This window comes from Rana temporaria, chromosome 3 (assembly GCF_905171775.1).
Source record: "Rana temporaria chromosome 3, aRanTem1.1, whole genome shotgun sequence".
Classification (NCBI taxonomy): Eukaryota; Metazoa; Chordata; class Amphibia; order Anura; family Ranidae; genus Rana; species Rana temporaria.
Genome location: NC_053491.1, coordinates 10655818 through 10683742, shown reverse-complemented (window position 1 = coordinate 10683742; position 27925 = coordinate 10655818). Strand labels below are relative to the sequence as shown.

Here is a 27925-nt window from a genome sequence, read left to right as displayed (position 1 = left end):
CCAGAGAGGAGCTGATCAGATATGTGAGTGGATATTGCCTGTTACAGCCGAGGCCGCCTGTGTTTTCACACCCCATTAATTCATTACTTCTATCCTTTTCATCTCCAAATTTCATTTTTTTTTTTTTGTATCCATTTTTCCCCCTATCCCCCCTTTTTCAAAGGGAATCGGTAGCGCCCCCTCCTCCTCCTCCCACCTGCCCCCTGCTGCTGCCTCAGTCTTCTCTGCGCTGTTAATTTTCCCGGCTCCATATGGAGTAACAGAGCTTTCACCTGCAGGGCTGATTGAGACGCCGCCGCCGCACGTCCCCGGGCCAGAGCTGTGAGATCAGGTTCCCAGTGCCCGAGTGTGCCAGGCGCCCGCCATGGCAGAGTACAAATAACAAATTGGATGCGTCTAGAAGACTCCTGTAAAGTGTATTTATTGGGCGCCTCGCAGTTTCCAAACACTCTTTTTTTTTTTTGTAGGGTTACCCGGGCATCGGCAATAACCACGTCCTGGTGGTGGTAGATGGCATTGGTGGTGGTATTCATCGGTGTAAGAGGACAGACAATCATAGAGAAGCATTGCCTGGGGGGCGGGGGGGTAAAGGCAGACTGGCATGCAAGGTGCAAGTTTCCAAATGTAAACTTGTATTTACCTGTTCTTTATTTTTATTTTTTTGTCTAGTTTTTTGTTATACTATCAGTTTTATAGGCTATAAGTAAAGGGCCATCTACGTTTTGGGAAAAGGACCAACCCATATTAGGATGGTGGTATCCTCCTAAACTCCCCCTCAGGGCCAGTGGTCTCCAAACTGCGGGCTGAATGTGGCACCTTTGCTTGCCTATATCTGGCCCTTGGGTCACCATTCCACTCAGTAACATCGATTGACAGCAGTGATGGGGCACTATTTCTCCCACTGACACCAATGGTAGGACACCATTCTATCCACTGATATCAATGATGGGACACTATTCCTCCCACTGATACCAATGATGTGGCACTATTCCTTCCACAGATACCAATGATGGGACACTATTCCTTCCATAGATACCAATGATGGGACACTATTCCTTCCACAGATACCAATGATGGGACACTATTCCTTCCATAGATACCAATGATGGGACACTATTCCTTCCACAGATACCAATGATGGGACACTATTCCTTCCACAGATACCAATGATGGGACACTATTCCTTCCATAGATACCAATGATGGGACACTATTCCTTCCACAGATACCAATGATGGGACACTATTCCTTCCATAGATACCAATGATGGGACACTATTCCTCCCACTGACACCAATGATGGGACACTATTCCTTCCACTGACACCAATGATGGGGCACTATTCCTCCCACTGACACCAATGATGGGACACTATTCCTTCCACTGACACCGATGATGGAACACTATTCCATTCAGTGACACCAATGATGGGGCACTATTCCTTCCACAGACACCAATGATGGGACACTATTCATCCTACTAATACCAATAATGAGGCACTATTCCATTCACTGACACCAACGAATGGGACACTATTCTATCCATTACTATCAATAATGGGGCACTATTCCTCCCACTGATATAAAAAATGTGTGTGTGTGTGTGTGTGTGTGTATATATATATATATATTGTTTTAGACACCCTAGGGAATAAAATGGCAGTCGTTTTATGTCACACGATATTTGTGCAGTAATTATTCAAACGCACTTTTTTTTTTTTTTACTTTCATGGATAAAAAATAAATAAATAAAGTTAGCCCGATTTTTTTGTATAATGTGAAAGATGATGCTACGCCAAGTAAATAGATACTAAACATGTTATACTTTTACCTAATTGCGCACACTTGTAGAATGGCGCCAAAACTCAGTACTTAGAAATCTCCATAGACGACACTTAAATTTTTCTTACATTTTACATGTTTAGAGTTACAGGGGAGGTCTAGTGCTAGAATTATAGCTCTTGCTCTAATGTTTGCGCAGTATGTAATCTGTGTGTATCTGGCTCCGATGCCGCGTACACATGATCGTTTTTCGGCATGAAAAAAACGTTGTTTTAAAAAAAATTCATTTAAAATGATCGTGTGTGGGCTTCACATCATTTTTCGGGTTCTAAAAAACGACAACATTTTTATTTTATTTTACAGTGTATAGTAGCAAAAAGTTTGTTTTGGAATTGTCAAAGTCTTTGGCTCCTTTCACATGGAGCAGAGTTTACTCCGACCAGCAGGGGATCTGTGCGCATAACGGGCGCAGGAGCGCCGCCCCCCCCCCTCTCTCTTGTCACTCTCTCTCTCTCACTATAGATAGATTCATACATTGCATGAATCTATGGTCGCCGCCCCCTATTCATGTGCCCGGCCCCTTGTTGGATGCCGGGCATATGAATTACAGTGGCGGGCGTGTTTTGCAAGCGCCTGATTAGAGCCATAAGCTCTAATAGGCTTCCTGATTAGAGCCTGTGGGCTCTAATAGGCTTCCAAAAGGGTAAACAGCGGGCGCACTGCTGTGCGTTCGCTGATTACTCAGTGGTGTGTTAGGGAACCGAATACATCGCTTCCCTATCGCTGACCCGCCACTCAGCCAAACAGATTACTCAGGTCTAGTTACCTGTCACCTGATTGGCTGAAACAACAGGCACCGCTATTGGATGCCTGATGGTAGGAGAGGACAGGAGAAGAAGTACAGGAGACATGAAGGACCCCACTCGTTGCCATCACCTGCTGCCCTACAAGACAGGGTAAGTGCCGGGCAGACGGCGAGCGGGCGGGGGGGCACACACACTGGCAGAATTTGGCACAGTGGCAGCATTTGATGGGCATACTGGCAGCGTTTGAGCACAGTCATGATGGCACAGTCACAGCATTTCATGGGCACACTGGCAGTGTTTGGGCACAGTCATGATGGCACAGTGGCTGCGTTTGATGGCACAGTGGCTGCGTTTGATGGCACAGTGGCTGCGTTTGATGGCACAGTGGCTGCGTTTGATGGCACAGTGGCTGCGTTTGATTGCACAGTGGCTGCGATTGATGGCACAGTGGCTGCGATTGATGGCACAGTGGCAGCGTTTGATGGCACAGTGGCAGCTTTGATGGCACAGTGGCTGCGTTTGATGGCTCAGTGGCTGCGTTTGATGGCACAGTGGCTGCGTTTGATGGCACAGTGGCAGCGTTTGATGGCGCAGTGGCTGCGATTGATGGCGCAGTGGCTGCGTTTGATGGCGCAGTGGCTGCGATTGATGGCGCAGTGGCTGCGTTTGATGGCGCAGTGGCTGCGTTTGATGGCGCAGTGGCAGCTTTTGATGGCGCAGTGGCTGCGTTTGATGGCGCAGTGGCAGCTTTTGATGGCGCAGTGGCAGCATTTGATGGCACAGTGGCAGCATTTGATGGCACAGTGGCTGCGATTGATGGCACAGTGGCTGCGTTTGATGGCACAGTGTCTGCGTTTGATGGCACAGTGGCGACAATTGATGGCACAGTGGCGACAATTGATGGCACAGTGGCTGCGTTTGATGGCGCAGTGGCTGCGTTTGATGGCGCAGTGGCTGCGTTTGATGGCGCAGTGGCAGCATTTGATGGCGCAGTGGCAGCATTTGATGGCACAGTGGCAGCATTTGATGGCACAGTGGCTGCGATTGATGGCACAGTGGCTGCGTTTGATGGCACAGTGTCTGCGTTTGATGGCACAGTGGCGACAATTGATGGCACAGTGGCGACAATTGATGGCACAGTGGCTGCGTTTGATGGCACAGTGGCTGCGTTTGATGGCACAGTGGCTGCGATTGATGGCACAGTGGCTGCATTTGATGGCACAGTGGCTGCATTTGATGGCACAGTGGCGGCAGTTTATGGGCACAGTGGCGGCAGTTTATGGGCACAGTGGCGGCAGTTTATGGGCACAGTGGCGGCATTTGATGGCCACAGTGGCTACGTTTCATGGAACAGTGGCTGCAGTTGATGGGGGTTTTTTTTCATTTATTTTTTCAGTTTGTTTTCAGTTTGTTTACGCCCTCCCGATTTTTTTTTTTGCACCAGCCGCCACTGCTGGCACTCCTGAGAAAGATCTATGGGTAGCTGGGTCTAAACGAACTACAGTATCAGGCTACCTCTAAACTGTCACATCTAGTTCTGCAAAGACGAAAACGGACACTGTCCCTTTCCATTTTTTTTTGCCTGGACTTGGACATCGGACAAGGTTCAACAGACATCCTACTAGGGCTACATGGAGCTTTCAATCAGGTCTGCCTTCAAAAAAACGGACAGGTTGACCTGATCGGAAAGCCCGTTTTGAAAGGCCCCCCTTGTGTTACCAAAATTCCCTGAACAGACTTTTGTCCGTTATTTTACCATTTGGCTTAAGGAAACATAGCCTATTTTATTAGGTTGGTCATTTCTGGACATTTACCGAGTGCTCCAATTTTCGAAGCTGTTGACCAAAACCCTTCTGAATTAGGACTACCATGATCATGTTAAATGGATGGCCTTTCTTCTTCTCATGAAATATATGGCCTATTCCGAAGGTTCCTTTCAGAAGATATGATGGCCCGGATTCACAAAGCACTTACGCCGAAGTATCTCGAGATACGCCGCGTTAAGTGTAAACATGCGCCGTCGTATCTATGCGCCGGACTCTGAAACCAAGATACGCCTGAAAATAAGCTTCATCCGACCGACGTATCTTTCCTACGCTGGCGTATCGTGGGCGCATATTTACGCTGGACGTAGGTGGCACTCCCATTGATTTCCTATTCAAATATGGAAATGAGGGAGATACGTCGATTCACGAACGTACTTGTGCCCGGCGCATAATATACGCGGTTTGCGTAAGTCGTACGTCCGGCGTAAAGTTATTCCCCCATAGATGAGGCGCAACCCATGCAAAGGTATGGACCAGGGAACACAAGCCGTCGTATCTTATGTCGTTTACGTTGTACGTGAATATGACTAGGCGTAGGTTACGTTCACGTCTTAGGCAGTGATCTGTCGTATCCTAGGGAGTAGTTCCGACGTGATTCTGAGCATGCGCACTGGGATGCATCTACGGGATGGTGCATGCGCCGTTCGTTTTTCGTATCTTTATGGCGCTCTGCCCATCATTTGCATGGGGTCACGCCTCATTTGCATGGCTCATTTCCACTTACGAGGACTTACGCCTAAGAAACCCAGCACAGATTTGGTGGCAAGTGCTTTGTGAATTCGGGGCTTGCCTCTCTGCGCAGCGTAAAGAAGATATGCTACGGCGGCATTAATATATGCCGATGTATGTGAATCCGGGCCATGGTTGGTCTTTCATTGTACGACGTTGAATAAGGTCCTTGGAAGCCTAGCCTGGGTTTATAAGAGGTTTCCCGTACATCTTATCCAAGGATCCTCGAGGGTGCTCTTTCAGCTCTGGCAGGGTTCTTTTATTCCTGGCCGGAGGGCCTGGTCATTGTACACCACAATGACCACTTCTTCACTCTCCTCTCCACTATCCCTTCCCCCACTTTATTTTATTTATTGCCTATGTTTGTCACCTTTTTGTCTTTTTTTTGTTGTGCACGTTTTGTGTCGCTGTGTGATTAGTAGGGTGCGGGTCCTCGGGCCAGCCCTGAACGTCTTGGGAGTGGGTGGACATGGCCTTCTGGCTTAGTCTGCCTGCTCTCATGGGGTCTCCCTTCGGGGGAGCCCCACCTAGTACTGGGAGGGTTCTGTTTCGGCAGTCCCTCCGAGGAAGTTGGGTCCGTGTCGGCTTCGGTTGCTCGGACCACAGTACCTCAGTCCCCGTCTGGAGCCTAACGCCCCGGGGAACAGGGTTTGGGTCCCTCTTCACAGGAGGACCACTTGATTTTGCACCCGTCTGCACGTTTTTGTGAACACTCTTTATGTGTGTGCACATTTTTTCTGCACCGGGTGGAGTTTTTTGTTCACACGCCATAGGCTTTTAAAAAAAAAAAGGGTTCTTTGGGAGGTCTCTCCAGGCATGTTACCGTTATTTTGCCACTTGGCTTCAACGTCACCTATTTTATTCAGTTGCTCATTTCTGGACATTTACCCAGTGCTCCAATTTTCGAAGCTGTTGACCAAAACCCTTCTGATTTATGACTACCATGATCATGCTGAATGGATGGCCTTTCTTCTTCTCATGAAATCTATGGCATATTCAGAAGATATGGTTGGTCTTTCATTGTACGACGTTGAATAAGGTCCTTGGAAGCCTAGCCTGGGTTTATAAGAGGTTTCCTTGTACATCTCATCCAAGGATCCTCGAGGGTGCTCTTTCAACTCTGGCAGGGTTCTTTGGGAGGTCTCTCCAGGCATGTTACTGTTATTTTGCCATTTGGCTTCAACGTCACCTATTTTATTCAGTTGCTCGTTTCTGGACATTTACCGAGTGCTTCAATTTTCTAAACTGTTGACCAAAACCCTTCTGAATTATGACTACCATGATCATGCTGAATGGATGGCCTTTCTTCTTCTTCTGATGAAATATATGACATATTCAGAAGATATGGTTGGCCTTTCATTGTACGACGTTGAATAAGGTCCTTGGAAGCCTAGCCTGGGTTTATAAGAGGTTTCCTTGTACATCTTATCCAAGGATCCTCGAGGGTGCTCTTTCAGCTCTGGCAGGGTTCTTTGGGAGGTCTCTCCAGGCATGTTACCGTTATTTTGCCATTTGGCTTCAACATCGCCTATTTTATTCAGTTGCTCATTTCTGGACATTTACCCAGTGCTCCAATTTTCTAAACTGTTGACCAAAACCCTTCTGAATTATGACTACCATGATCGTGCTGAATGGATGGCCTTTCTTCTTCTCATGAAATATATAGAAGATATGGTTGGTCTTTCATTGTACGACGTTGAATAAGGTCCTTGGAAGCCTAGCCTGGGTTTATAAAGAGGTTTCCTTGTACATCTCATCCAAGGATCCTCGAGGGTGCTCTTTCAGCTCTGGCAGGGTTCTTTGGGAGGTCTCTCCAGGCATAGCCTGTGATCAGAACACACACTAATTTCAACCCAGCCCCATGTTGTGATTAATTTGCATTCTTTGTCAGAAGTTAATGGAGTTTTTTATGACTGCTTCTAAAGAGCTGATCTGCTGTTTATACACTTACCAGCGGAAATCCTCGCCCTCCCCCGCACTGATTGATGGAGACGCTCTCTGTTATTCCAAACGGCTTTTTAAGCTGTTTTTAAGAATTATTTGAATAAAATGCAGGCGTGCATTGTGTCAGGGGGGGGAGAATAGAAGATTATCTGATGAACAAGATAGAAACGACAGATAAGAGAACGCAGTGGGAAGAAGAATGATCAAAAGATGAAAAGGGGATTTTGACACGGGAGTAGAAAGAGATATGTACATCTGGTAGAAGATTCATTGGAAGGCTAGTCGGAAAACAATAGAAAAAAAAAATGCGTTCCTGTATGCTGTGTTATGATGGGACTATGTTAATGTAAAGGTTGTCCGGATCATTGGTCAGATGGCACATAGAGCACTTAACCACTTAAGACCCGGACCATTATGCAGGTTAAAGCGGAGGTTCACCCTAAAAAACAACTTTGTACCATGCCATCCAGCATACTAGCGTCAGCTACAGTATGCCTTTATTTTTTATTTTTTGTGCTGTACTTACAGTTTAATCCTTTAGTTTCGTTTCAGACTCCCGCGGGGAAAGGCGTTCCTATGAAGAGGGGAACATGATTGACGGCCGGCTATGGCGCGTCGCATGTTCCGAAAATAGCCGGAGTAGGACTCGGCTCTTCACGGCGCTATACGGCGCCTGCGCACAGACTAGGAGCTGACTGCGCAGGCGCCGTATAGATCCGAGTCCTATCTCGGCCATTTTCGGAAAGCGTGACGCGCCATAGCCGGCCGTCAATCATGTTCCCCTCTTCATAGGAACGCCTACTCCCCGCGGGAGTCTGAAACTAAAGGATTAAACTCTAAGTACAGCGCCAAAAAAATAATAAAGGCATACTGTAGCTGACGCTAGTATGCTGGATGGAATGGTAGACCAAGACATTTTATTTTTTTAGGGTGAACCCCCGCTTTAAGGACCTTGCCCCTTTTTTGGCGATTCGGCACTGCGTCGCTTTAACTGACAATTGCGCGGTCGTGCGACGTGACTCCCAAACAAAATTGGCGTCCTTCTTTTCCCACAAATAGAGCTTTCTTTTGGTGGTATTTGATCACCTCTGCGGTTTTTATTTTTTGCGCTATAAACAAAAATAGAGCGACAGTTTTGAAAAAAAATGCAATATTTTTTACTTTTTGCTATAATAAATATCCCCAAAAAATATATATAAAAATAATTTTTTTCCTCAGTTTAGGCCGATACGTATTCTTCTACCTATTTTTGTTAAAAAAAAATCGCAATAAGCGTTTATTGATTGATTTGCGCAAAAATTATAGCGTCTACAAGATAGGGGATAATTTTATGGCATGTTTTATTAATATTTTTTTTTTTTACTACTAATGGCGGCGATTACCGATTTTTTTTTTTTTTTTTTTTGTTACTGCGACATTATGGCGGACACATTGGACAATTTTGACACATTTTTGGGACCATTGTCATTTTCACAACAAAAAGTGCTATAAAAATGCTCTGATTACTGTGAAAATGAAGGCGTTAACCACTAGGGAGCGCTGTAGGGGTTAAGTGTGACCTCATATGTGTTTCTAACTGTAGGTGGGCGGGGCTGGACGTGTGATGTCAGTGATCGTCTTTCCCTATATCAGGGAACAGACGATCAGTGACACTGCCACTGTGAAGAACGGGGAAGGTGTGTTTACACTCACTTTTCCCCGTTCTTCAGCTCCTGTGACCGATCGCGGGACACCAGCGGCGATCGGGTCCTGTGGGGCGCGGTCACGGAGCTTAGGACCGGGTCGCAAACGCGCTGCCGCAACCCCACGCCTGGGCTCTTAAAGAGGACGTACAGGTACGTGCTTGTGCCCAGCCGTGCCCTTCTGCCGATGTATATCGGGGGTCCTTAAGTGGTTAAGCCGCATTCTCCACCAAAAAAAAAAAACTTAAGTGGAAAGAAATGTAAGTTTCTATATTTTTGCTCCCCCCCCCCCCCATTTTCTCGTCCATACACATCGATTGCTCAGAGTATATTGGTCCAAATCCCGAGAGCCACCGAAATGCGTCGCGTACTTACTTTCACACTCTGCAGAGACCATTGAATAGTCAACCTGCTATGGCTTTTGTGCTACATGGGTCTCCTGAGCTTCTCTATTGCAATCATATGTACTTCCGAAACAGTTGATATTGTTATACAGTTGTGACAAAAAATCCAAACAATTCCATAAAGGAAGTGCCATAAACATGGAAAGTAAAAATCAATGGATGACACACAGAAAATAATGAAAAGTTGTAACAGCTTGCACTCATGAAAACCTGAGCTCCGGTGGTGTTCATGTATGGGGTAAGGAATAATATGTACTAGATGTGGTGTATAAAAAGTTATTTTATGGTCCTGGCCTCTGACTTCTCGCCAGCCTCTGGTATCTGGGTTGTAATTTGCTAAGCGCTATTTTGTTTTTCTTATTTGAACCTGTGTTGCAAAAAATGAAATATCAATTTCCGCCACTGTGCCCATTAAACGCAGCCAATGTGCCCATCAAACGCCACCAGTGTGCCCTCAAATGCAGCCAGTTTGTCCCCCTCAAATGCAGCCAGTTTGTGCCCCCAAATGCAGCCAGTTTGCCCCCCTCGAATGCAGCCAGGTTGTCCCCCTCGAATGCAGCCAGTTTGTCCCCCTCGAATGCAGCCAGTTTGTCCCCCTCGAATGCAGCCAGTTTGTGCCCCTCAAATGCAGCCAGTTTGTCCCCCTCGAATGCAGCCAGGTTGTCCCCCTCGAATGCAGCCAGTTTGTCCCCCTCGAATGCAGCCAGTTTGTCCCCCTCAAATGCAGCCAGTTTGTGCCCCTCAAATGCAGCCAGTTTGTCCCCCTCAAATGCAGCCAGTTTGTCCCCCTCAAATGCAGCCAGTTTGACCCCCTCAAATGCAGCCAGTTTGTCCCCCTCAAATGCAGCCAGTTTGTCCCCCTCAAATGCAGCCAGTTTGTGCCCCTCAAATGCAGCCAGTTTGTCCCCCCCAAATGCAGCCAGTTTGTCCCCTTCAAATGCAGCCAGTTTGTGCCCCTCAAATGCAGCCAGTTTGTGCCCCTCAAATGCAGCCAGTTTGTGCCCCTCAAATGCAGCCAGTTTGTGCCCCTCAAATGCAGCCAGTTTGTGCCCCTCAAATGCAGCCAGTTTGTGCCCCTCAAATGCAGCCAGTTTGCCCCCTTAAATGCAGCCAGTTTGTGCCCCCAATTGCAACCAGTTTGTTCCCCCCAATTGCAGCCAGTTTGTTCCCCCCAATTGCAGCCAGTTTGTGCCCCCAATTGCAGCCAGTTTGTGCCCCCAATTGCAGCCAGTTTGTGCCCCCAATTGCAGCCAGTTTGTGCCCCCAATTGCAGCCAGTTTGTGCCCCCAATTGCAGCCAGTTTGTGCCCCCAATTGCAGCCAGTTTGTGCCCCCAATTGCAGCCAGTTTGTGCCCCCAATTGCAGCCAGTTTGTCCCCCCCCCACTTGCATCCAGTTTGTCCCCCCCACTTGCATCCAGTTTGTCCCCCCCCCCACTTGCAGCCAGTTTATCCCCCCCCCCACTTGCAGCCATTTCCCCCCCCCCACTTGCAGCCAGTTTGTCCAACCACTTGCAGCCAGTTTGTCCAACCACTTGCAGCCAGTTTGTCCAACCACTTGCAGCCAGTTTGTCCAACCACTTGCAGCCAGTTTGTCCAACCACTTGCAGCCAGTTTGTCCAACCACTTGCAGCCAGTTTGTCCAACCATTTGCAGACAGTTTGTCCAACCACTTGCAGCCAGTTTGTCCAACCACTTGCAGCCAGTTTGCCCCCCCCCCCACTTGCAGCCAGTTTGTGTCCCCCCCCCACTTGCAGCCAGTTTGTCCCCCCCCCACTTGCAGCCAGTTTGTCCAACCACTTGCAGCCAGTTTGTCCCCCCCCCCCACTTGCAGGCAGTTTGTCCCCCCCCCACTTGCAGGCAGTTTGTCCCCCCCCCACTTGCAGGCAGTTTGTCCCCCCCCCCCCCACTTGCAGCCAGTTTGTCCCCCCCCCACTTGCAGCCAGTTTGTCCCCCCCCCACTTTCAGCCAGTTTGTCCCCCCCCCCACTTGCAGCCAGTTTGTCCAACCACTTGCAGCCAGTTTATTCCCCCCAATTGCAGCCAATTTGTGCCCCCAAATGCAGCCAGTTTGTGCAAGCGAACATATCCTTAAAAATTGTGAGGATAACCAAGTAAGCAGCCAGCCCAGCCAGCCATGCATAAATAGTCAATGACATGTATTACAGTAGAAAAGTAAGTTTTACCTTCCTCGGGTCAGCGCTGTCCTCTCCATGCTCCCTCCACTCCCTCGATGTCTTCTCCCGCCCTCGATGTCGCTTCAGCCATTCAGGTGACCGGTAACCAGACCACACCTGAGAGGCGGGTCAGTGTTAGGGAAGCGATTGTGCACCCTCTGGTTAACCATTTGAAAGCCGATTAGAGCCCATAGGCTCTAATCGCAAAGCCTATTAGAGCCTCTCACTCTAATCGGGCACTTCCAAAACACACCCACCGCTGTTATTTAGATGGCAGGCGCTCAACAAGGGGCTGGACACCTGAATAGGGACAGTGGAAGGAGGATGGCTGACCCGAGATAGGCAAGTGCTGGGCGGGGGGATCTGGCAGCATTTTACAGGGCAAACTGGCTGCAATTGATGGGCACAGTGGCGACAATTGATGGCACAGTGGCATGGCACAGTGGCTGCGTTTGATGGCATAGCACAGTGGTGAGAATTGATGGGCACAGTGGCGAACAATTGATGGCACAGTGGCTGTGTTTGATGGCATGGCACAGTGGTGACAATTGATGGGCACAGTGGTGAAAATTGATGGCACAGTGGCTGCGTTTGTTGGCATGGCACAGTTGACGACAATTGATGGGCACAGTGGCGACAATTGATGGGCACAGTGGCTGCGTTTGGCATTGCACAGTGGCTGCGTTTGATGGCATGGCACAGTGGTGAGAATTGATGGGCACAGTGGCGACAATTGATGGCACAGTGGCTGTATTTGATGGCATGGCACAGTGGTGACAATTGATGGGCACAGTGGCGATAAATGATGGCACAGTGGCTGCATTTGATGGCATGGCACATTGGCTGCGTTTGATGACATGGTACAGTGGCGACAATTGATGGCACAGTGGCCCCGTTTGATGGCATGGCACAGTGGTGACAATTGATGGCACAGTGGCTGCGTTTGATGGCATGGCACAGTGGCGACAATTGATGGCACAGTGGCGACAATTGATGGCACAGTGGCGACAATTGATGGCACAGTGGCGACAATTGATGGGCACAGTGGCGAAAATTTATGGCACAGTGGCTGCGTTTGATGGCATGGCACAGTGGCGACAATTGATGGCACAGCGGCGACAATTGATGGCACAGCGGCGACAATTGATGGCACAGCGGCGACAATTGATGGCACAGTGGCTGCATTTGATGGCATGGCACAGTGGCGACAATTGATGGGCACAGTGGCTGCGTTTGATGGGCACAGTGGCTGCAATTGATGGGAACAGCGGTGGCAATTGATGGGCACAGTGAGGCTGCAATTGTGTTTTTTTGGGGGGTTTTTTCATTTGTTTGCGCCCCCCAAAAATGTTGAGCACCAGCCGCCACTGGTTATAGAGGAAGAGTTACCCTGCCAACATGTGACATTTGAATGGCCTACTGTATGTAAGTTAATAAAAAAGTTATGCCCACCTTTGCATTACTTTCAGTACAGCCCTCGAAGCATATACTCCTACTTCCCCAAACCGTAAAAGGTTGTGGTCAGCCAAGCCAGTCAATTATTTACTTGCAATAAACAATAAAAAGAAAAGGAGGAAGAGATACTATAGAGCAGGGGGTCTCAAACTGGCAGGCCTCCTGCTGTTGCGAAACTACAAGTCCCATCATGCCTCTGCCTGTGGGAGTCATGCTTGTAACTGTCAGCCTTGCAAGGCATCATGGGGCTTGTAGTTTCGCAAACAGCTGGAGGGCCGCCAGTTTGAGACCCCCTGCTATAGAGGAAGAGTTACACTACCAACATGTGAAATTTGAATGAGCTGTGTAAGTTAATAAAGTTATGCCCACCTTTGCATTACTTTCTGTACAGCCCTGGTGCTAGGGTGTATCTGCACTGTAAGCAATATTGTACAGTTGGCCCAGGGGCTTAAGAATTACAATTTGCACCTCACCAAAACCTTTAGGCCTCATGCACACTGGATATTTTTACAGCAGCTGTTTTTGGCAAACGTCGATAAACACTCAAAAATAACTAAAACATATCCATCATCTAAATAGATTAATTATCTTAGGTACCTTCCTAACTCTTATTGATTATAGTTCCCACTTGGGATGTCCCGATACTAGTATCGGTACCGATACCGAGCATTTCCCGAGTACTTGTACTTGGCTGAAATGCTCCGATGCTTCACCCGATACCTGGGCAGTCAGGTATCGGGTGGTGGGGGGAATTACAAGTCTTCTCTGTGCCGCTCTCCCCCCCATGCTGTCTTCTCCCTCTCATTGCCGTTCTCCCCCCCGTGCGTTCTTGTCCCCCTCCGTGCCGCTCTCCCCCTGTGCTGTCTTCTCCCTCTCATTGCCGCTCTCCCCTGTGCTTTCTTGTACCCCTCCGTGCCGCTCTCCCCGTGCGTTCTTGCCCCCCTCCGTGCCGCTCTCCCCCCGTGCGTTCTTGTCCCCCTCCGTGCCGCTCTCCCCCTGTGCGTTCTTGTCCCACTCCGTGCCGCTCTCCTCCTGTGCGTTCTTGTCCCCCTCCGTGCCGCCCTCCCCCCGTGCGTTTCCCTCCCCTCCGTGCCGCTCTCCCCCGTGCGTTCTTGTCCCCCTCTGTGCCGCTCTCCCCCTGTGCGTTCTTGTCTCACCCGTGCGTTCTTGTCTCCCTCCGTGCGTTCTTGTCCCCCTCCATGCCGCTCTCCCCCCGTGCGTTCTTGTCCCCCTCCGTGCCACTCTCCCCACTGCTGTCTTCTCCCCCCTCGATCTGTCAGGATGGAGAGCGGAGGTAGGAGCCGCTAAACCCGGCTCCTACCTTTTCCGAATGGACAGTGTCAGTGATCACTGACTCTGTCCATTCACATAACTGAGCATCGTAACCTGTGTTTACGATGCTTCAGTTTATGAATGGAGAGAAACTTCTCTCTATTCATATCAGCTGAGGCTGCGGAGAAAGGGACTGGGGAATCTGTGTCCTTAGTCCCTTTCTCTGTCTTAAAGTGGAGATGTCGGAGGTCTTTTAAGACCCCTGATATCTCACCAAAGCCCCCCCCCCCCCCAACAGGGCTGATTAAAAAAAAGAAAGAAAAATGGAATAAATAATTAAAAAAATAAAATGTAAATTATTAAAAAAAAAGTATTGGTACTTGTACTCAGTTTTAAAAAAAGTGGTATCGGGACAACCCTAGTTCCCACTGATGCCGTTGTTCTTTTTAGCTATCTATAAGGGGGTAATTCTTCCCAATGACCACGAGTGTAAGGAGCATTCTTCCCACTGACCATCACACTAATGTATCATGCGTTGTCGAAATAAAATTCTTAGCAGTGGTTCCCTGAGGCCAGAAAGTTATTTTAAGGGTTCCTCTGTGTTTGAAAGGTTATGAAAGGCTGATCTATATAAAGTGTATATCTGTGGTATCTATCTAACTCCTTGTGGTTATACCGGTAAGAAAAGTCCCCCAAATGACCACAACATTATATCCTTCTCTGAGGCCAGAAAGTTATTTCAAGGGTTCCGCTGTGTTTAAAAGGTTATGAAAGGCTGATCTATATAGAGTATATATCTGTGGTACCTTTCTAACTCTTTGTGGTTATACCGGTAAGAAAAGTCCCCATAGACGAGATATCCATAGTACCCTCCCCACTCTTTGTGATTTTAATGGTAAGGAAAGTCCCCTAAAGCCCTGTACACACAATCGGTTTGTCCGATGAAAACAGACCGGTGGACTGTTTTCATCGGCAAACCGATCGCGTGTGGGCCCCATTGGTTTGTTTTCCATTGGTTAAAAAAAATAGAACATGTTTTAAATTTTTCCTATGGATAAAAAAAACGATAGAAAAAAAACGATCGTCTGTGAGGAAGTCCATCGGTCAAAAATCCACGCATGCTCAGAATCAAGTTGATGCATGCTCGGAAGCATTGAACTTCATTTTTATCAGCACGTCGTTGTGTTTTACGTCACCACGTTTGGACACGGTCGGATTTTTGACCGATGGTGTGTAGGCAAGACTGATGAAAGTCGGCTTCATCGGATATCCGATGAAAAAATACCAGCCAGAAACTCGATTGGAGCCGTATTCTGCCGAGAAACCCGGTCATGTGTACACTTTTGGCCGAGGAAGCCGACGAGGAACTCGTCGAGCCAAATAGAGAACATGTTCTCTATTTCCTCATTAATCAATGGGGAAACTTGGCTCGCCGAGATCCTCGGCGGCTTCACAAGGAACTCGACGAGCAAAACGATGTGTTTTGCTCGTCGAGTTTCTCGGACGTGTGTACGGGGCATAAGTCTTTGTAGTTATTCTGGTATTAAAAGTCCCCTTAGAGTAGATATCTAGGGTACCTTTCTAACTCTTTTAAGTTATATTGGTAAGGAAATTCCCTATAAAGTATAATCTGTGGTACCTTTCTAAGTGTTTGTGGTTATACTGGTAAGAAAAGTCCCCATCGAGTATGTAAATTCCAGGGTACTTTTCTAACACTTTATGGTTGAACTGATAAGAAAAGTCCCCACAGAGTAGATATCTAGGGTACCTTTCTTGCTCTCTTTGGTTATACTGGAAAGAAGTCTCCTAATGGGCAAAACATTGGCCCGGATTAACATACATTGGCGCATATTTATGCCGGCGTATCGTATCTCTCTTGCGCTACGCCGGCGCAGCGCAGAGAGGCAAGCACTGCCAAATCTGCGCTGAGTTTCCTAGGCGTAAGCTGGCGTATGTGGAAGTGGGCGTGAGCCATGCAAATGAGGCGTGACCCCATGCAAATGATGGGCTGAGGCTCAGACAGATACGTATAACGAACGGCGCATGCGGCGTCCCGTGGACGCATCCCAGTGTGCATGCTCAGAATCACGTCGGATCTACTCCCTAAGATAAGACGGATCACTGCCTACGGCGTGAACGTAACCTACGCCCAGCCATATTCACGTCCAACGTAAACGACGTAAAATACGACGGCTTGAGTTCCCTGGTGCAGCCCTTTGCATGTCTGCTGCTGAGTTACACCTCCTTTATGGGGAATAACTTTAGGCCAGACGTATGACTTTACGCTCACTGCGTCGGACGGACGTACGTTTGTGAATCGGCGTATCCCCCTCATTTGCATATGTGAATAGAAAATCAATGGGTGCGCCAAATACGTCCAGCGTAAATATGCGCCCACTCTACCCCGGCGTAGGCAAGTTACGTCGGTCGGATGAAGCCTATTTTTTTAGGCGTATCTAGTTTTGTGGGCACGGCGCACAGATACGACGGCGCATATTTGCACTTACGCTGCGTATCTGGATTGGCGTAAGTGCTTTGTGAATCCTCTACATTGTATCCATCCTCTACATTGTATCCATCCTCTACATTGTATCCATCCTCTACATTGTATCCATCCTCTACATTGTATCCATCCTCTACATTGCATCCATCCTCTACATTGCATCCATCCTCTACATTGCATCCATCCTCTACATTGTATCCATCCTCTACATTGTATCCATCCTCTACATTTCCCATAGGCATCTAGTGTAGATAGATATCTATGGTACCTTTCTAAATCTGCTTTGGCCAACAGCTGGAGAACAGTCGATCAGCTGAATTGGATTGCTTCAAATTATAAACTACTCTGAAAACAGCTGTGATATAGTAAGAGAATAGAGACTTGCTATTAATTACACTTCAATATAAATAATAGAATCATTTAAGCTCCAATGGCTTTTGGTAGACTTTTTTTAATATGATTTATTTTTGCTGGTGACCCCAAAAAAAAAAAAAAAACACTACATGGAATTTCCAGTTGGCGTAGCTGAACTGTAAATATTAAACGTGCCACCTCTACTAATGAGGGCAGATCACCCACTCGAGTTCACTCGATTTTTCCCAACAATCCTTTTTTGCAGAAAAGCCTTTACATCTGGCAGTTTTTCGGCCTTCCCACACACACAGACACAGACACCAGATCCCCGTCCCATTACAGAGATATAATTAAAGTTTGTGTCTCCCAGCCAGAAATTAGGCAAGGGGTGACACGCCAGGCCAGCCCTGGCAGGCGGCCAGAAATTCTAATTTCTGACGATGATTTAATTTCAATTTTAAATAAATCGTTTTTTAATTTAAAAAGAGCCAGTTTCCTCACATTAGCGATGATTGCCACATTAAGCTCTGCGCTCACGATGGAGCCGCATAAAACATTATTTATACACGGAGCGGAAACAGCTCTGCCTCCGAAATGGATTATGTTTTTTTCTTTTTTTCTTTTTTTTTCTTTTTTTTTTTTCCCTCTTTCTAATATAACCTGGAGGATACTAAAAAGTGTTTGTGGTAAATTAGCATTCTGCCGACTTTCACCCATAAATGAGAGAAGAGCTATTAACACTTGTGTATTTTCATTATGTAAATTGTGTTAACACATGCCCACAAATTGCCACCAGCAAGACAATCATTTTCTCCCAGTGATCATAATGTGTCCTAGTGAGATGTTTTGATTATGACATGCTAATTACATATTGCCTTTTTTTTTTCCTCTCCGCTCTCCGTTTTTATATATTTTCCCCCTCTTGTTTTTTTTTTTTATATTTTTTTTTATTCTTTTATTCTTCTTTGTGTGTTATTTATTGTATATTTTATTTAATGTACATATTTTTTATCCACTTTCCTCCCAAGATTCCGAAAAACCATGGGTCTTTAATGGTAAGTGTTATGAGTCCGAGCAGGGGGAATGAGAGCAGCGCAAACTGCGAAAGGGGGGGGTGGAAAAAAAATTCACTTTTCTCTTTTTTTTTTTTTCCTGATGGCTGATTCTTCCTGCATGCTCCACTGCCTTGTTTTAAACTTTGCAAATTGCATTTTGAAGAAAAAACAAACATTTAACTGCCTGTATTAGATTAGGTACCATTAGAAATAATAGCAATGCTCCCAACATCAATGTTTTTATAAGAGCTCTCTGCTGTTGATTAATCTTGCTATTTTTATTGCATTAATGGTGTTTTTTTTTCTGTGTCTCTTATGACTCTACTGTAGAGATATTGCATATAGGTTAATACTTGTCTCTCTCTCTCTCTCTCTCCGCAGCCGTTCCAGATATTGCAATGCATTGTTGATGAGGTGAGTCTCAGACTTATGTGCTTTCGCTCCTAAAGTCATTCCTAATGGAGTGGAAAGCTTATATTTTGTTTCCTAATGAAGCACAATGGACGACACCCTCTGAGAGAGTTCATTGGCAAGGCTTGGAGCTGTTTAACATGGCTTGGCCTCTGCTCTCACATCATTTCCACCCCCCCCCCCCCCTCTCCAGTCCCATCTTTTCCATAGTCCCCTGCAGACTGATCCTAGATGTTGTATCAGGCTCCAGCGACAAGGCTGGAGAATATTAATTGGGGCTCAGGCCTGCCTGCTGGGGTTGTGTAGAGAGCAGGATCTCCATGTGGACATAATGGTATTCGGTAGAATAATGTTTAAAAGGGTTGGGGGGTGCCATTTCAGTTTACTGCCGAGTTAACGTGAAGGCCACACTGTATGTTTATAAACTGGTTTAAAGGTATTTGTCCTGTGTCTGCATTTTTCAGACTTTTAAAGTTCTGCACCTCTCGAGGTACCCCATTATCTCAGGTATTTCAAGGCACTCCATTCTAAATTGTAAAAAAAAAATATTTAATAGTTTTACCTTAAGTAAAACGCATGCTACGTAGACTCATCCCGGAAGAGAGAATATGAAATGTAACCTCTGAAGGTAAGAAATAAATACTTAAAGGGGGCGTACCATCATCCAGGATATAGATATATACATTTTGGCTCTAAGGTCCCCGAACCAAAGAGCCAAATGGGGGAATTGGGGCCAAAGTTGGACTATCATGGTACTGATAACATAGGTGTAGAGTATGAAAAAGAACAGGTAAGTAATAAAAAAACATATTTTATTGAATACAATATCAATAAGGATACAGAATTAAAAAACAAAAAGACCAACATAACACCAGTGTAATAATCCCCAGATGGGGGGAGGAACAGTGGGTTGAAAGTCATATCGAGCATCTTTACTAGTTTCGCGGCTTCTGCCGCTTCATCAGAAGAGGGTCTACAATTAAAATGACAAGGCGTCAAATTAAATATTACACAATTACATAAAATAATCCCGAAAGAGGACACAGCAGTAGTGATTGGAACCATCATCAACTCACGACTCGACTACGCAAACTCCCTCTACTTAGGACTACCGAAATACCAGATTTCACGTCTACAAGTCATCCAGAACATGGCAGCCAGACTGGTAACAGGTAAAAAAACGTGGGATCCAATCTTCCCGGGGGATCCCTCCACTGGCTGCCCATACAGGACCGGGTGACTTTCAAGACGCTCTGCCTCACCCACAAATGTACACAAGGAAACGCTCCTCAATACTTACATCACCAAGCGCGTGCTCCGGTCAACCAACCAAAACCTTCTCCAAAACCCTAAATCCCGCTACAAATCTAAGGGAGAACGTAGATTTGCAGTTCAAGGACCCCGGCTTTGGAATGCTCTACCCACTACCATCCGCTTGGAAGAAAACCATCAAGCTTTTAGGAAAAAACTAAACACCCACCTCTTCTAATGGATCAGGACAACACTGGATGCAAAGCGCCTTGAGGCAATTAAGTTCGCATTTGTTGCGCTATACAAGTTACTCACTCACTCTAAGTAGCTGCCTCTAGACATGTAGGACACACAGTATTAGAGGCAGTGCCGGCTGGTGCTCCATTCTTTTTGGGGGGGGACGCAGCAAACATACCCCCCACCCCGCCAGCTCCACTCGCATGCCCACCAGCCCCACACTTACCCCATCCAGGGTCCCGGGTGGCTTCCCCGACTTTGCCTTCTGGCCAGTCTGGTCTCAGGACCCACTTCCTGTTCTGATTGGTCGGAAGGAGGAAGACAGTAGCGAATGTTGATTCGCTAGTGTCACAAGTGGGTGGGCTCAGGGCATAGAGTCTCCGGCTTCACGGAAAAAAAAACAACCTGTAGAACTCTATGCGCCCTGCATGGAGATTAGGGGCCGGGTACATACAGATTAGAGGGGCTGCGCCCCTTATGGACAGGTCACCGCTGATTAGAGGTAATTTTTACAAAGAAAATTCCTTAACCACTTAAGACCTGGACCTTTATGCAGGTAAAGGACCAGTTTTTGCGATTCGGCACTGCGTCGCTTTAACTGACAATTGCACAGTCGTGCGATGTGGCTCCCAAACAAAATTGGCGTCCTTTTTTTCCCCACAAATAGAGCTTTCTTTTGGTGGTATTTGATCACCTCTGCGGTTTTTATTTTTTGCGCTATAAACAAAAATAGAGCGTCAATTTTGAAAAAAATTCAATATTTTTAACTTTTTGCTATAATAAATATCCCCCAAAAAGATATAAAAAAAACGTTTTTCTCCTCAGTTTAGGCCGATACGTATTATTCTACCTATTTTTGGTAAAAAAAATCGCAATAAGCGTTTACCGATTGGTTTGCGTAACATTTATAGCGTTTACAAAATAGGAGATCATTTTATTGCATTTTTATTATTAATTTTTTTACTACTAATGGCGGCGATCAGCGATTTTTTTCGTGACTGCGACATTATGGCGGGCACATCGGACAATTTTGACACATTTTTGGGACCATTGTCATTTTCACAGCAAAAAATGCTATAAAAATGCATTGTTTACTGTGAAAATGGCAGTGCAGTTTAGGAGTTAACCACTAGGGGGCGCTGTAGGGGTTATGTGTGACCTCATATGTGTTTCTAACTGTAGGGGGGCGGGGCTGGACGTGTGACGTCATTGATCGTGTTTCCCTATATTAGGGAACACACGATCAATGAAGCTGCCGCTGTGATGAATGGGGAAGCTGTGTTTACACTCACCTCTTCCCTTTCTTCAACTCCGGGGACCGATCGCGGGACTCCAGCGGCGATCAAGTCCCGCGGTCACGGAGCTATGGACCGAGTCGCAGGCACGCGCCCGCGACCTACGGCTGGGCACTTAAAGAGGACGTACAGGTACGTGCTTATGCTCAGCCGTGCCATTCTGCCGACGTATATCTGCAGGAGGCGGTCCTTAAGTGGTTAAAATGGTTGTAAACCTCATACTTGAAATATGATAGTGCACTTTTCTCAATCTATGTCAGGAACCATAAACCAGTGCAGTAAAAATCACACCATTTGGGTGACAAAAATATGAATGCAATCTATACACTGGTCGGAGAACCTCTGGGGGAATCTAGGATGGAAAAGGACCTGGGGGTCCTAGTAGATGACAGGCTCAGCAATGCCAAGCTGCTGCTAACAAAGCAAACAGAATATTGGCATTAAAAGGGGGATTAACTCCAGATATAAAATGATAATTCTCCCGCTCTACAAGACTCTGGTCCGGCCGCACCTGGAGTATGCCGTCAAGTTCTGGGCACCAGTCCTCAGGAAGGATGTACTGGAAATGGAGAGAGTACAAAAAAAGGGCAACAAAGCTAATAAAGGGTCTGGAGGATACTAGTTATGAGGAAAGTTTGCGAGCGCTGAACTTATTCTCTCTGGAGAAGACGATGAGAGGGGATATGATTTCAATTTATAAATACCGTACTGGTGACCACACAATAGAGAGAGAACTTTTTTTGTGGAAGGGAGTTTAACAAGACACGTGGCCACTCATTAAAATTAGAAGAAAAGAGGTTTAACCTTAAACTACGTAGAGGGTTCTTTAAAGCAGCAAGGATGTGGAATTCCCTTCCACAGGCGGTGGTCTCAGCGGGGGGCATCGATAGTTTCAAAAAACTATTAGATAAGCACCTGAACGACCACAACATACAGGGATATACCGTATTTATCGGCATATATCGCGCACTTTTTTGCCCTGAAAATCAGGGCAAAATCGTGGGTGCGCGATATACGCCGATACCCGCTTCCCGCGCCGAGTTTTGAATACTGCGCCGGCATATACCGAGCGCAGTACACTCGGGCAGGCATGGCCAGTCTCGGCTTCTTCCGCGGTCACGTCCTGGACGTACAGGACGTGAGCGCGACAGTTGCCGAGCCTGCCCGAGTGTACTGCGCTCGGCATATGCTGGCGCAGTATTCAAAACTCGGCGCGGGAAACGAGCGGGGAGGACACCGGACCCGCCGAAGAGGACACTGGACCCGCCGCAGAAGGACACCGGACCCGCCGCAGAAGGACACCCGACGCTGCAGAAGGACGCCGGACCCGCCGAAGAGGACACCCGAAGCCGCAGAAGGACGCCGGACCCGACGAGGCCGCCGATGGACGCCGCGCAAGACACCAAAACTGTAAGTACAAAAATAACTTTTTTTCCACAGGTTTGGGGGTCACTTTGGGGGTGCGCGGTATACGCGGGAGCGCGTTATACCGCAATAAATACGGTACAATGTAATACTGACATATAATCACACACATAGGTTGGACTTTTTCAACCTCTATGTAACTACTATGATATGACAAAAATAACATAGTTCAGGAACGTTGTAAAAAATCCAGGGTTTGGATGCCAGAGGGGATAATCAGACGAGTCGAGGTCAGGAAACCAGAAGTCAGCGTAGTCAGGAGCACAAATCAGGAACAGGAATCGTAAGGGAAGTCAGGCAGGCCAAGTCATATATAGGAGCACAGGAAGGAACACACTTAGAGATCATAGACCATGCAAGGGCAAGGAGGAAATGAAATAAGCTGCTTAAATAGCAAAAAGAAACACATATGAGGTCACACTTAACCCCTTCAGCGCCCCCTAGTGGTTAACTCCCAAACTGCAATTGTAATTTTCACAGTAAACCATGCATATTTTGCTGTGAAAATGAAAATGGTCACAAAAATGTGTCAAAATTGTCCGAAGTGTCCGCCATAATGTCGCGGTCACGAAAAAAATCGCTGATCGCCGCCATTAGTAGTAAAAAAAAAATAATAAAAATGCAATAAAACTATCTCCTATTTTGTAAACGCTATACATTTTGCGCAAACCAATCGATAAACGCTTATTGCGATTTTTTTTTTACTAAAAATAGGTAGAAGAATACGTATCGGCCTAAACTGAGAAAAAAAAATGTTTTTTTATATCTTTTTTGGGGGATATTTATTATAGCAAAAAGGAAAAAATATAGATTTTTTTTTCAAAATTGTCGCTCTATTTTTGTTTATAGCGCAAAAAATAAAAACCGCAGAGGTGATCAAATACCACCAAAAAAAAGCTCTATTTGTGCGGGAAAAAAAAGGACGCCAATTTTGTTTGGGAGCCACGTCGCACGACCGCGCAATTGTCAGTTAAAGCGACGCAGTGCCGAATCGCAAAAACTGGCCGGGTCCTTTTACCTGCATACAGGTCCGGGTCTTAAGTGGTTAAAGTGATGCAGTGCCAAATTGTAAAAAGTGCTCTGGTCAGGAAAGGGGGGGGGGGGGTAAAATCTTCCGGGGCTGAAATGGTTAAGGCAAATGGTGAGTAACTGCTACGGAACGATCGTTGGGAGGGATGAGGGGGGTGGGGGGGTTAATGCATAAATACAGCAATAGATTGTGAGCATCCCTTAATGTGAGACATTCAGAAATCATCTCCTCCGATGTATGTGCTGGAAATGTGCAGATCAATGTCCAGCTCTCCGGCTGCTGCGCGGCGTCCTCTCGCACGGTGTCCTCTCGCATGGCGTCCTCTCGCCTCACTGCTCTACGACCTGTTGGTTACACACATGCTCTCTCTGCTCTGTGAGTCTGGTAGATAAAAGTCACCACTGAGGCTTGGCGATCGCACCACCTACCCTAGTGCTTCTCAGAACCCCCCCCCCCGTACAAGACTGCTGGTGGTAATTGGGCACATTTTACTAAACGCAGCTACGATATCCCCGGCTTATGTATTCGGTGCTCCGCGCAGAGGAATTGGACCCGTTATCCGGGCCCATTCTGTGTTTTATTTTCCGAGGAGATGATTGAGGGTTTGCATTGTTCTCTGGCTGTGCTGGATGAACCATGTTATGTTAATGTGGCAAAAAAAAAAAAAAAACCTTAATAAAGGTCCCCACTAATTGTCCCTTATTTTAATCACAGCGCTTGTTTCCCTGATAATTGGGTCATAGCAATTATTTGTATATTTAGTAATCAGATGTCAGTGTGACACCACCCTGGTGACTGTCATATGTTGGCAACCGTGGTCTTATACCTGGTCAGTGCATACGTTAAGACGGGGGAGGGGGGGCTATTTTACGAACCACTTGCTGACCCTGGCTTTTTCTGACATTTGTTGTTTGCAAGTAAAAAAAAAAAATCTGTATTTTTTTTGCTAAAAAATTAGAACCCCCAAAAATTATATATATTTTTTTTCTTTTATTTAGCAGAGACCCTAGAGCGGGGATATGCAATTAGCGGACTTTCAGCTGTTGCAGAACTACAAATCCCATGAGGCATAGCAAGACTCTGACAGTCACAAGCACGACACCCAGAGGCATGATGGGAATTGTAGTTTTGCAACATCTGGAGGTCCGCTAATTGCATATCCCTGCGAGAATGAAATGCCTGTTGTTGCAAATATTTTTATTGCACTCCATTTGTGCAGCGGTCTTTTAAACGCAATGTTTTTGGAAAAAATTATGGCCCGGATTCACAAAACACTTACGCCGACGTATCTCGAGATACGCCGCGTAAGTGTAAGTATGCGTCGTCGTATCTATGCGCCGTGCCCACAGAACTAGATACGCCTGAAAATAGGCTTCTCCCGACCGACGTAACATTCCTACGCCGTCGTATTGTGGGCGCATATTTACGCTGGCCGCAAGGGGCACTCCCATTGATTTACGATTCTAATATGTAAATGAGGGAGATACGTTGATTCACGAACGTAGTTGCGCCCGGCGCATAATATACGCGGTTTGCGTAAAACTTACATCCGGTGTAAAGTTATTCCCCATATAGGGAGGCGCAAGTCATTTTAAGGAATGGACCAGGGAACACAGCCGTCGGATTTTACGTTGGTTACGTAGTACGTGAATAGGGCTGGGTGTAGGTTACGTTCACGTCGTAGGCGGTGATTCGACGTATCTTAGGCAGTTGTTTTGACGTGATTCTGAGCATGCGCACTGGGATGCGTCCACGGGACGGCGCATGCGCCGTACGTTATTCGTATCTTTATGGCGCTCAGTCCTTCATTTACATGGGGTCACGCCTCATTAGCATGGCTCACGCCCACTTCCACCTACGCTGGCTTACGCCGAGGAAGCCCAGCGTATCTTTAACAGCGAGTGGGAGCGAGTGCTTGGTGAATCCAGTGCTTGCCTCTGTGCGCAGCTTATATTAGATACGCTACGCCGGCATAAATATGCGCCGATGTATGTGAATCCGGGCCTATGTTTTTTCAAGGACTTTATTAACCACTTCCATACCGGGCCTATTTTGGCACTTCTCTCCTTCATGTAAAAATCATAATTATTTTGCTAGAAAATTACTCCGGTCATTGCAACTTTTTATCTCACACAGTATTTGAGCAATAATTATTCAAACACCTTTTTTTGGGGGGAAAAAACTGGTTTCATGAATTAAAAAATAACAAAACCGTAAAGTTAGCCCTTTTTTTTTTTTTTGTATAATGTGAAAGATGATGTTACGCCAAGTAAATAGATAACGAACATGTCACGTTTTAAAATTGCGCACACTTGTGGAATGGCGCCAAACTTCGGTACTTAAAAATCCTGGAGGAGCTGCAGAGTTCCACAGCAGTGACTGGAGTATCTGTACATAGGACGACAATAAGCCGTACGCCATCCCCACCGTGAAACATGGTGGTGGCCGCATCATGCTGTGGGGATGTTTTTCAGCAGTCGGGACTGGGAAACTGGTCAGAGTTGAGGGAAAGATGGATGGTGCTAAATACAGGGATATTCTTGGGCAAAACCTGTAGCACTCTGTGTGTGATTTGAGGCGAGGACGGAGGTTCACCTTCCAGCAGGACAATCACCCCAAACACACTGCTAAAGCAACACTTGAGTGGTTTAAGGGGGAAACATGTAAATGTGTTGGAATGGCCTAATCAAAACCCAGACCTCAATCCAATAGAAAATCTGTGGTCAGACTTAAAGATTGCTGTTCACAAGCGCCAACCATCCAACTTGAAGGAGCCGGAGAAGTTTTGCAAGGAGGAGGAATGGGCAAAAATCCCAGTGGTAAGATGTGGCAAACTCATAGGGGCAGATCTTCAGAGCGAGTACGCCGGCGTATCTACTGTACTTTCAAATTACCCGCGTCGTATCTTTTGGTTTGAATCCTCAAACCAAGATACGACGGCATCTGGGTTAGATCCGACAGGCGTATGGCTTCGTACGCCTTCGGATCTTAGATGCAATACTTCGGTGTCCGCTGGGTGGAGTTCTCGTAGTTTTCCGCGTCGAGTATGCAAATTAGCTATTTCCGACGATCCACGAAGGTACGCGCGGCCGTCGCATTCTCTTACGTCGTCTCTTGTCGGCTTTTTCCGGCGTATAGTTAAAGCTGCTGTTTTGCGGCGTATAGTTAGACTCGCCATGTTAAGTATGGCCGTCGTTCCCGCGTTTATTTAAAAAAAAAAATTTTTTTGCGTAAGTCGTCCGTGAATCGGGATGGACGTAATTCACGTCTATGTTAAAAAATATGACGTCCTTGTGACGTCATTTAGTGCAATGCACGGCAGGAAATTTAGGGAAGGCGCATGCGCAGTTCATTTGGCGCGGGGACGCGCTTAATTTAAATGAAACACGCCCCCTAATCGCCGATTTGAATTCCGCGCCGCTTGAGATACACTACGCCGTGATTCTGAGCATGCGCACTGGGATGCGTCCACGGGACGGCGCATGCGCCGTACGTTATTCGTATCTTAATGACGCTCAGTCCTTCATTTACATGGGGTCACGCCTCATTAGCATGGCTCACGCCCACTTCCACCTACGCTGGCTTAGGCAGCGCATATTAGATACGCTACGCCGGCATAAATATGCGCCGATGTATGTGAATCCGGGCCTATATGTTTTTTTTTTCTGCCTTTTTTTTTCTCTGCCTTGCTGATCAACGTTGTTTGTTAAGCATTGTTTGTTTGGGTTTCCCGCTTGCCGTGTGCTACGTTTATCTCCGTGTACCGATCTTGGCTTGTCCCCGACTATTCCTGTTTGCTTGTGACCCTGACCTTTGGCCTGTCCTTTGTCATTCCTTGTCTGCTTGTCACCCTGAACTTGGCTTACCCCTCACTATCTCTTGTATCCTAAGTGGCTGCTTCCCCTCTCTCCTCTTTTCCCTACGGAGCGTGAGCTAGGGGACTCTGGGGGCTGCGACCTGGATTCAGTTGCAGCTAAGGCCATCCTGGATCTTAGACTCCGCGCCCTGGGGAATCTTGGGCTCAAGCTTCCTGTGGGATCCCTGTTTGTGCTCCAGTGGCCCTGCCTTCCATATCCACTCTGTGTTCCATCCGCAGCAGTCTGCCATAGGGTTCACTACCTTGTGGTACACTCCTGACTCCAACGGGGTGCAACTGTCATCTGGCCACAGGTGACCTGACAGCAGGAGCCCATCTTCCTCTAAAACGACGTGGTTACGTCAGTACATGCCTGTAGTGATCGCCTATGAAGAAGTATATTGTATAGTCCTCCGGTTAGATAATTGATGTTTAGA

At 46.8% G+C, this 27925-nt stretch overlaps 1 protein-coding gene across 1 annotated transcript in view; it reads left to right on the top strand.

The window, feature by feature from the left end:
* The window catches only part of MAP2K5 (mitogen-activated protein kinase kinase 5), a 247457-nt gene that overhangs the window by 207785 nt on the left and 11747 nt on the right, over positions 1 to 27925 (top strand). The window contains exons 18-19 of the mRNA XM_040342241.1: positions 17957 to 17983; positions 18365 to 18397. Of these exons, the coding sequence (XP_040198175.1) occupies positions 17957 to 17983; positions 18365 to 18397 (60 nt within the window). The remainder of the gene's footprint in view (positions 1 to 17956; positions 17984 to 18364; positions 18398 to 27925) is intronic.